We start from the raw sequence: 10,647 nt of genomic DNA on the forward strand, positions 1-10,647 counted from the left end.
TGTGATGAAGATTTCCTCCTTTGCTTTTTATTTAGGTTTGTTTTCTTCTTGTTTGTTTGGGGAGGAAAACAACAGTGTTATTGTGTAGCCTGGACTAGCCTCCAGCTTAAAGCAGTGGTTCTGCCTCAGCCTTTCAACAGGGTTGAGGTTGCAGAAGTGTGCCACCATGCCTGTAGCAGCTTACTCTGTGAGATGTTATGCTTTTTGTTATTGTTTTGAAATGTGACCAGCCTCATTAGCGCTTGACTAGTGCTGGATCACTGGCCCTGATTATGTTATATTTGAAACCAAGCTGGGCGTACTGGAGTTCAGTCCAGCGAGTTACATGACAGCCCTTGTTCTCTTGATATAGGCTTGTGCCATGGACCCAGGCTGGTCGGATATGGCATCTCCTGCCCCAGCCTCCGGTTCTTCTGTGTTGTTATCCCAAGAGCTCACCAAGGATGTTTGCACAGTGAACTTGAAAGCAATTTTATTAACAGTGCTGTGGGAGTGATGTAGAGTCTTCCCTACGCCACTGATCCCATTGTGTTTGCTTTTAAAGTACTCAGTACTCTGTAAATATCTGAAGGTGTAGAAGGCGCTCGTGAAGCATGAGCTGTTTGGAGAGCTCTTTTGAAGAAAGGTCTGTGAAGTTAGGTTGTATCTTTGCTTCTCTCTCAGTCTGCTAGCTTTAGGACTGAAGCACTTCGAAGGCACTGAGTTTCCTAAACCTCTAATCAGCAAGTACCTTGTAACTTGTAAGACCGCTCACCAGCTGACGGTGAGAATCAAGAACCTCAACCAGAACAGAGCTCCTAACAACGTGATTAAAGTGAGTGTTTCCTGCAAGCTCCCCTGTGCCTCCTGCAGAGGAGCACCCAGCCCTTTCTCCCCCTTCAGCTCTCCGTGAAGGCAGTGAAGTCCCTCCCAGAGAGGACTGTTTAAAGGACAGTTCTCCCACTGTCTTAGATTAGTTCTAACTTTCCTTTGTAAGACATTCATCCATTAATTTGCTCTGGAGTACCTTCATCTTAGCCTCCCTTTTGGATATTCCCTAGTAAGAAATTATTCAGGCCAAAGGATTCCAGAGTCCTGGACCCTTCTAGCCTCTTGTGTCTCCCTTCCTCTGACGTCCTACAGGCTGACAGCATTGCATTTCCAAACCTTCTCCACAGGGCTGCTTTTGTTTTTAATTAAGCCTGTATCTGTGTGTGGGTGCATGCAATCGTGTGCAATGGTTCAGATCCCCTTAAGCTGCAGTCATGTGCAGTTGTGAGCCACCTGACACAGCTGTAATCCCAGGGGAAAAGGAAGAGGAAGGGGCAGACTGGGATAGTTTCATTTCCAAAGTCAATGGCTGGCTGGAGGTGCTGGTGCGCACCTTTAATCCCAGCATTTGGGAGGCAAAGGCAGGTAGATCTCAGTAAGTTCTATCTCGACCAGCCTGTACATATTGCATGCTCCAGGACAGTCAGGGCTAACAGAGAGATTCCTTTCCACCTGGGCTGACAGCGGTGTGCTGGGAACTCAGTTTGGGGTCCTCTATGAGAGCTCTTAACCGCTGAGCCGGTAAGCCAGGTGTGGTGTCGTAGACCTAACCTCTGCACCCTTGGGACAGAGAGCCTGGAATTGCTGTGAGTCTGGGTCTATCCACGGCTCTATAACATTATCCTGTTAAGAGGAGAAAAATAAGAAAACAAACAACAGAGAAAAGATTTAAGTAGTTTAAAGGTCCAGGAAGCTTTTTCGAGGCTTTAGTTGTGGAAGTGTTTCATCCCTTTTCCTCGTTGCCCACATTGTTGGAAGGTGATGTGCTTACCCCTTCATTACACAGTAGGTTTATCACTGACTTACTAATCTCAGCCATGGATTTCTGCCCTCCTGCCTTCCTTTCTCTTTCTGACCTCCCTCTTTCCTTCCCTTCTCTTTCTTCCTTCAGTGCTAAGAGTCGAGGAATCACTAAACCACACCCCCAACTCACCTTACTTACTGATGTACTTCCAATTTGTGTATGTGTGTGTGTTTAAGATTTGTCGTTTTCTTTTTTTTTTTTTTTTTTTTTTTTGGTTTTTCGAGACAGGGTTTCTCTGTGGTTTTGGAGCCTATCCTGGAACTAGCTCTTGTAGACCAGGCTGGTCTCGAACTCACAGAGACCCGCCTGCCTCTGCCTCCCGAGTGCTGGGATTAAAGGCGTGCGCCACCACCGCCCGGCTAGATTTGTCGTTTTCTATGTGTATTTGTGTGTGCCTGCGTGTATGTGCACCGTGTGTGTTCCGGTGCCCTTGGAGGTCAGAAGAGGACATTGATCTGTGAACTACAGGTACAGATGGGTGTGAGCCGCCCAGTGTGGGTTTTGGAACTGAATCCAGGTCCATGGCAGGAGCAGTAAGCACGTTTAATTGCTGAACTATCTGTCAGTCCCTTGATTGATTGATTTTTTTTTTAAATCACACTTATTTTTCTTGGTAAGGGCATGTACATGCCACAGTGCACACACGCACACACGAGGTCAGAGGACAACTTGAGAAAGTCTGTTCTTCCTTGTAGCTATGAACTTATGAACTCATTTTTCTCATGCTCAGCCCAACTGCCTGGCCCAGTTATTCTTTTTATTTCTTGCTTGTTTGTTTGTTTGAGACAGGAATCTATCTGTGTGGCTGTCCTGGAGCTTGCCATGCAGACCAGGCTGGTCTAGAATTTACTGAGATCTGCCTGCCTTTGCTTCCCAAGTGCTGGGATTAAAGGTGCGCGCCAGCACCTTCAACCCATTGACTCTGGAATTGAAACCGTCACAGTGTGTCTCTTCCTCTTCCTTTCCCTCTGGGGTCATAGTTTTCCCCATTGCGCCTGGTTGGCAGTGTCTTTTCCGCTCACCACTCTTCCTTGGTGAAAGTCGCTTCTGTTAGAGGAGGGAAAGGGCTGTGTGCTCAAGCAAATGTTTAATAAGATTATTGACTTCCTTTTCTGTGTTCCCTACATTTCCAAGTTTCCCTCCAAGGGGTGTCCTTGGGGAAGATAATTTGAGTCTTTTTGTTTGTTTCCAGACAGGGTTTTTTGAGTAACAGCTCACTTTGCTGCAACTCACTTTGTAGACCAGGCTAGACTGGAAGTCCCAGTGATCCCCCTATCTCTCCTCTAAGTGCTGAGATAGTTTTGAGTGTCGGTGATAATTCAGGATGCACATTTACATGTATACATTTAATATTTGTGAGACTTTGATTAATTATCGGAATATTGTTTGAGATGCACAGATATCAACATTTATTACTGAGTCATCCCTGTGTGTCAGAAAACCAACCCTCCTCCCCATTTACCAGTCTGAACAAATATGACTTTAAAATATGGTTTCTTGCTTAGTTTTATAAGAAGACCAAACAGCTGCCAGTTCTCGTGAGGTGCTGTGAAGAGATCCAGCCACATCAGTGGAAACCGCCCATTGAGAAGGAGGAACACCGGCTCCCATTCTGGCTAAAGGTCTGGCCATCCTTCAACGTCTGCGTGAGGCAGAAGTCCCTAAAAGTCCCTGTAGGAGTTAGATGATAATTTCTGACACAAAATTCAGGAAGGTCATACACTTGGGATGTGGTTTTCCTAGAACACTGCTGCACAGAGAAACCCTTCTCGGGACTGTCTTCTACTAATCCTTAGAGCCCAGAAAGGTCATTTTCTTTCCCCTAGATTCTGACATGTGCTAGAGCACAGTGTTTCTGTTTCCTCAGGCCAGTCTGCAGTCCATTCAGGATGAACTTCGGAACATAGCTGAAGGCGCTGCAGAAGGAGCAAATGTGACCACAGCCACAGAGAGCGGCACAGATCAGCACTTGGAGAAAGCCGGCCCTGAAGTGGGGAGTGCCACTCGGTACCCATTGCTGATGCCCAAGGGTGTGGTGCTCAAATTGAAGCCAGGTTCCAAGCGTTTTTCCAGAAAGGCTTGGCGACAGAAGCGGCCATTGGTCCAGAAGCCCCTCCTCATCCAACCGAGTCCCTGTGTTCAGCCCGTGTTCAACCCTGGGAAAATATCAACCTGGCCTACTCAATCAAAAATCCCTCCAAGCAACAGGGTGGTCCAAATTCCTCATCTGATGCAACCAAACACTGTCTTACAGACACTTCCAGGTTTCCCTCCTGTGGGGGTCAGCGGAGAAGATACTTTTGTGTCTCCTGCAGCACAGCCTGCTGTACCTTCTGGTCCTGAAGCCAGGACCAGCTTCCCCCTGTCTGAGTCTCAGCCATCACTGCCTTCTTGTTCTGCACCCAAAATAATGCTGCCCTCGCTTGCCCCTTCGAAATTTCGAAAGCCATATGTGAGGCGGAAGCCCACAAGAAGAAAAGTGGCCAAGGTTTCTCCTTGTGTGAAACCTGCCCCCATCATCCACTCCACACCTGTCATCTTCACGGTTCCTGCCGCCACAGTGAAGGTTGTAGGCCTAGCCAGTGGCTGTAACGTTATCCAGCCCGTTAGTGCAGCCGTGGCCCCAAATCCGCAGACCATTCCTATCACCACTCTCCTGGTTAACCCTTCCTTCCCCTGCCCGTTAACCCAACCGCTCGTGGCCTCTTCCATCTCACCCTTAATTGTTTCTGGCAATCCTCTGACTCTTCCTGTACCATCTATTCCTGAAGATAAGGCTCAAGCGAACTTGGGTATTGCTGATGGAAAAAATGCTCCTCAAAACTCTGAGTCCACATTGAAACCCCAGGAACTAACTCCCCTCTGTACTGCTGTCTTCTCCAAAGAGGAGCCTCGGCCATGGCGTCTCTCATCCAGTCCAGAAAGCCAGGGCACATCGTCTGAATCGAGTGCCCATGGCTGGACGGGTGTGAAAATAGAACAGGTTGGGCAGGCTTTAGAGCCATTGTCTCCCAGTCTTCAGGAATCTCTGAACTGTGCACCGAAGGGTTTGGAAGAAATGGTGAAGATAGAAGCCGAGGACTGTGTGGAGGAAATCTCTGTTAACTTCCCGGGGGAGAAAGTGAAAGAAGAATGCTCTGTGGAAGCCGACAGTGGCTGCCCTCAGGAGAAGCTGAGTAGTGCCCTAGAGATGAGAAAAGACACAGTCCTGCAGGAGGAGACTCAGCCCGCTAAATCCCTTTCTGTGTCCCAAGACCCGCCCCATGAGGGGTGCACAAGTGGAGTTGGAAGCAAAGGATTACCAAAAAGCACTCTATCCTCCATGGAGCAGGACATGATTCTTAGCAGTCCTCCAGGGAAGCCTGAGGATTCAGCCAGTGCTGAGGGTCAGTCTGTGGAGACCCCAGCAGGACCAGACACTGGAGGAGAGAAAGATGGGCCTGAGGAAGAAGAGGATGACGACTTTGATGACCTCACCCAAGATGAAGAAGATGAACTATCATCAGCTTCTGAGGAGTCTGTGCTGTCTGTCCCGGAGCTCCAGGTAAGAACCAGAGTAGTTGCAAGTATATGCGGACTCAGTACAATGTTCCTTTGTATGTTATAGTCATAAAGTGTCCTTTGACTTGTGATTGCATTATGGGACATAATTTAGAGACTTGTGACGTGCTATGGAAAGGGGACATTCTCTTTGGGTTGTGCATATTTCATTGTCAGTTTGAATTGCTTGAGCATACTTTATTTTTCTATTTTTGCATTTATTCTTTTATTTATTTGGGTATGTGCATAATATGGCATGTGTGTAGAGGTCAGAGGACCAGGAGGAGATGGTTATCTCCTTCCATCATGTTGGACCCAGGAATTGAGCTCAGAATGTCAGGCTTGACAGCTGTTGTCTGTACCTGTTGACCCATCTCATTGACTCCTTGAGTATGCTTTAAATATCAGACAAACCAACAGCAAAGCTCATAGCACGGGGGCTATAGGTAACATGACACCTGTTGCCTACCTTAATGGCTTGAGTGCATTCCCTGGGGTCACATGGTATACGGAGAACTGATTTCTATAATTGATACTCTGGGCCCCTCCCATGGGTTCCACAGCATGCATGGACCCCCAGCGAATGTATACAGACATAGATAAATGAGATTTAAAAAAAAAAAAAACCCGTGGTGGGGAAAAGATGGCTCCACAGTTAAGAACAGCTTCTGTGCCTGGCACTAGTATTGCAGGTCTTTAATCACAGCGCTCAGGATTAGTGCAGGTAGACGAGTTCACGGTCAACCTGACGCACAGCACGAACCCCAGTACTGCCTTTTACTGCATTTTAGAAATCCTGTCTAAAACAAACCACCAACCAGAACAAAAGAACACTTGTTCCTTTTCCATAAGACCATGATTTGAGTCCTCACCCACCTGGCTTCTCACAATCTACAGTAACTTCAGTTTCAGAGGATCGTGTACCATCTTCAGGCCTTTGTAGGCATGTGGTACTCAGGTATACATGTAGGCAAAGCTCTTATAATCATAATAATGTAATGATTAAAAAAAGTTTAGCTGGGGGCTGGAGAGATGGCTCAGCTGTTAAGAGCATTGCCTGCTCTTCTAAAGGTCTGGAGTTCAATTCCCAGCAACCACATGGTGGCTCACAACCATCTGTAGTGAGGTCTGGTGCCCTCTTCTGGCCTACAGACAGAATATTGTATATATAATAAATATTACAAAAAAAAAAGTTTAGCTGGGCCCTTCTGTTAGTACCAGCACTTGGGAGGCAGAGGAAGGTGGGTCTCTCTGAATTTCAGGCCAGCCTGGTCTACAGACCTAGTTCTTGGGCAGCGAAGGCTATACAGAGAAACCCCATCTCACAATACAAAGCAAAATTTAAATAGCTCTTAAGAACTAGAGGAATAGGTATATAATCGAGCATGTAGTTGTCATGCGCAAGGCCCTGATTCCATCCCCAACCCTTCAGAAAGGAAGCAAAGAACAACACCCAACAAGAAGAGAGAGACAGTTAAAAACCTCCTAGGTATGGGTCATGTCCTGCCTGTCCCTGTCCCCAGTGCCCTCAGACTTCTCCAGTCCAGAGTGGTGGCCCTGCTTTACCTTAGATCCTCCTGACCCTGCTCCTGTACTTCAGCTCTGTGAGCTGCTGGGATCCCTTGTAAACAGTCTTTGGGGTGCATTTAGGAAACAATGGAGAAGCTGACATGGCTGGCTTCTGAAAGGAGCATGAGTCAGGAGGGTGAGTCTGAGGAAGAGAACTCCCAGGAGGAGAACTCTGAGCCAGAAGAAGAAGAGGAAGAGGAGACAGAAGGGATGGAAGCCTTGCAGAAAGAGGATGAAGTGAATGATGGAGCAGTTGGAGATGCTGCTGAGAAGCCCCCTTCTACCTTGGCCTTACCCAAGACTGCTCCAGAAGTAGAGACCAGTATAACCCCACCAGGTGAGTGCAGCTGTCCCTCTCAGGACAAGTCTCCCTTGGCTGCAGTGCCCAGGGGACAGTGTGCACAGTGTGCAGCTTACAGAGTCCCCGAGTAGCCGGGAAGCTCCTTTCTCTCTCCGCAGCTTTCCTTCCCCAAACTGAATAGGTTGGCGCCTTTGAAACACAAAAGACAGAAATTTAGAATCTCTTCAACACTTCATTTACGTGAAGTCACTCTGTTTTATTTGTGGTTCTTGCCTCCTCTGTTCTTGAAGTTATGAACTGTTTGGCTTTCATGTTTACTCCTTAAACTTCTTTTCTCTGTTTTGAGGCCGGGTCTTACTGCATAGCTCAGGCAGTGTTGTTTGTTACAGTGCCTCTCCCCATTGTAACATTGTACACTGGCAAGGGGCTGGGTGTTCCAGCTGCAGTCCTCAGTGTTCTTGCCTCCCCAGCACTTCGTAGCTCTCTTTGCTAGCTGGCTATGCCTATGCAAGGAGGCAGGATTGTTTTGCCTTCCATTTTCTGGCTATTCTTTTCCATGTTGTGCATAACTGTAAGGGATGAGTGCACTTATTGTGGGTTGCATATTTATAAGGATTGAGAAAGAATTTTTTTCACATGTACTCCAAGGAGACAACACCAAAACTGCTGGAAAAAGCCGAAGCGGTCATCGAGCTCGGAACAAACGGGGAAGTCGGGCTCGGGCCAGCAAGGATACTGCCAAACTGTTGTTGCTGTATGATGAGGACATTCTTGATCGGGACCCCCTCAGGGAACAGAAGGACCTGGCCTTTGCCCAGGCTTACCTCACCAGGGTAGGCAAACAGCTAATTCTTTAGTTTTTAATGCCCATCTGTGTGCACGTGGCTGCTGCTGCTCTGGAGGAGATGTTGTGAACTGGAAATGTGACTAAGCAGGTCGCCCAGCAGGAAGTGTTCTTCTAGCCTTGGACTGGCCTGGTCCAGCACAGTCAGAACTAAGGTTTTTCCTACATGCACAATAGGTTTTGTGTCTGCCTTGTTTGCTTATATTTGCCACAGAGTTAGTTCTCTTAGAGACCCGCAAGGGGCTCCAGAGTTCAGCCTCAGTGCCCTTATCCTCAACCCATCTCTCTTTCAGCCAGGGATTAGGGGATGGTGATACTGCTGTCCGCAGTGCCACGTTGTGAGTTCACAGATTGGGTTGACTGCTACCATTAGTGAGTGTTTAGTGAAAAGAATGGCAGGTAGTATGTAGCCTGGTGTGCTAATCTCGAGATTGTACACCCTGGGCTTTTGTTGTCTCTTGCTACCCTGTGTAGCTGCTTGCTTCTTAGTTAATCATCCGACAGAGCGCTTAGCTGATGCAGCTGCTGGTGTTGCTGCTGCTGTCTGCTGTTATTAACGTTCTAAGTTCGGGTATTAATGTACCTGGTATGACCTTTATTAGAATCCAAAAATTCCTCTTATTAGGTTATATTTGGGACTCATGTCATTTAAGGCAATCTTAGGAATCCTTAGTTTTGTGTCTCTAATCTCAAGAAAATACAGGTTGTCCAGTTGCCCCTCAGAGAAAAGCAAGTCTGCCTTGCTGCTTGTTCTGTGTCCTTTGTCAACCTCAGGTCAGGGAGAGCCTCTGAAGGCTAACTCTTAGAACTGTGACCGTGACTTTTTCTCCTGTGCCCTTGCATGTTCTGGAGGCCCAAGGAAAGGATGTTGACTATTGGAAGTCTTGTATGTAGGTGCGAGAAGCTCTCCAGCATATCCCTGGCAAGTATGAAGATTTCCTTCAAGTCATCTATGAGTTTGAGTCAAGTACCCAGAGGCAGACTGCTGTGGATCTCTACAAAAGCTTGCAAACCCTACTCCAAGACTGGCCTCAGCTCTTGAAGGACTTTGCTGCTTTCCTGCTTCCGGAACAAGCCCTGTCCTGTGGACTAGTAAGTAGTCTGCTCAGAGGCAGACAGGGCTTGAATACAGCCGAGTCAAATAGTGCCAGTCTTCTGAGTCTTTAGGTCACCCTCAACCCATTTCACAGTCTTCTCAGGTCTTTCTTCCCAGTTCTGTCCTCCTGTCTGTTTACAAAGTGTTTTCTGTAGTACCAGTAGAGACCTCCGGAAGTCATATTCTTCCCTCTCTCCTCACTGGAGAAAAGTATTTTTTTGGGTTCCTCCCCCCTCCCCCCTTTTTTAAAACAGAGTCTCTGTGTAGCCTTGGCTGGCCTGGAACGCACAGTGTAGACCAGGATAGCCATGACCTCTCCAGTGCTGGCATTAAAAGGTGTGCACCACTGTGTCCTAGCTGTTTCCTTTACTGAATATTTGTTGAGTGTCAGGCAAACACATAGATGCTATGACTGTAGTACTTAAAAAAATTAATATTTCTGCCTTCTAAGAGGTTTCATTTTCATGAATAAAGTCTGTAAAATATGTAGATTATAAAAATAGTCAGATATGTCATACATAATCCTTTATGGTGATACTTTATAGAACACTAGAGTAGAACAGTAAACTGAGGCAGAAGGATTGCTGCTGCTTCATGGCCAGCCTAGGATTCACGTGTTTTCAATATCCTGGGGGACATAATGAATTCCTGCCCTAAAAAAATATAATTAATTAAAGCAAAAATTTGAAGCCTAAGAGTTGAAATGGGAGGAACGGCACATTGGGCGTGGCTGCTCCTCCTTGTTCTTGTACTTGAAAGGCAGAGACAGAAGGGGATGGATGGAGACTGGAGGGAGGGAGAAGGAGCAGAAGTCAGTCGTTGTAGACTTCCTGTCCCAGTGGGTAGCAATAGGAGTGAAGGGAATTATCACGGCGTTCTCGTGGATTTGTGAGCATTTGATGGTTAATTGTGAATAAAATGTCCACCTCATTCTGGCATCTTTGTGATGATTGAATGAATGCATGTGCAAAATAATTTTCAGGGCCGGGCGGTGGTGGCGCACGCCTTTAATCCCAGCACTCGGGAGGCAGAGGCAGGCGGATCTCTGTGAGTTCGAGACCAGCCTATTCTACAGAGCTAGTTCCAGGACAGGCTCCAAAGCCACAGAGAAACCCTGTCTCGAAAAAAAAAAAAAAAAAAAAGAAAGAAAGAAAGAAAGAAAGAAAGAAAGAAAGAAAGAAAGAAAGTTTCAGAGCTATGTAATTTGGTCTTTAAAAACTTCTATTTCTTCATGAACCAAGAAATTTAGAAATATGCTTTCCTTATATGCAAGAGGAATGGAAGCCATATCTAGTAATGAGAGCTAATCTCCAGATTTTTCATGGCTCTTATCCAAGCCACACTGCTAGGAAATGGGTGAGCTCTAAGTCAGGTCTCCAAATCCATACTCCTGTAAACAGTTTTTCCACACTGCTAGGAAATGGGTGAGCTCTAACTCAGGTCTCCAAATCCATACTCCTGTA

At 46.8% G+C, this 10,647-nt stretch overlaps 1 protein-coding gene across 4 annotated transcripts in view; it reads left to right on the forward strand.

Annotated features, from left to right (window-relative positions):
- The window catches only part of LOC101989722 (GON-4-like protein), a 49,637-nt gene that overhangs the window by 29,378 nt on the left and 9,612 nt on the right, over positions 1–10,647 (forward strand). For all 4 annotated transcript variants that reach the window (XM_026789215.1, XM_005367128.3, XM_013353790.2 and 1 more), the window contains exons 18-23: positions 664–814; positions 3,340–3,456; positions 3,702–5,378; positions 7,025–7,280; positions 7,893–8,077; positions 8,983–9,180. In XM_026789215.1, the coding sequence (XP_026645016.1) occupies positions 664–814; positions 3,340–3,456; positions 3,702–5,378; positions 7,025–7,280; positions 7,893–8,077; positions 8,983–9,180 (2,584 nt within the window). The remainder of the gene's footprint in view (positions 1–663; positions 815–3,339; positions 3,457–3,701; positions 5,379–7,024; positions 7,281–7,892; positions 8,078–8,982; positions 9,181–10,647) is intronic.

This window comes from Microtus ochrogaster, unplaced genomic scaffold (assembly GCF_000317375.1).
Source record: "Microtus ochrogaster isolate Prairie Vole_2 unplaced genomic scaffold, MicOch1.0 UNK16, whole genome shotgun sequence".
Lineage (NCBI taxonomy): Eukaryota > Metazoa > Chordata > Mammalia > Rodentia > Cricetidae > Microtus > Microtus ochrogaster.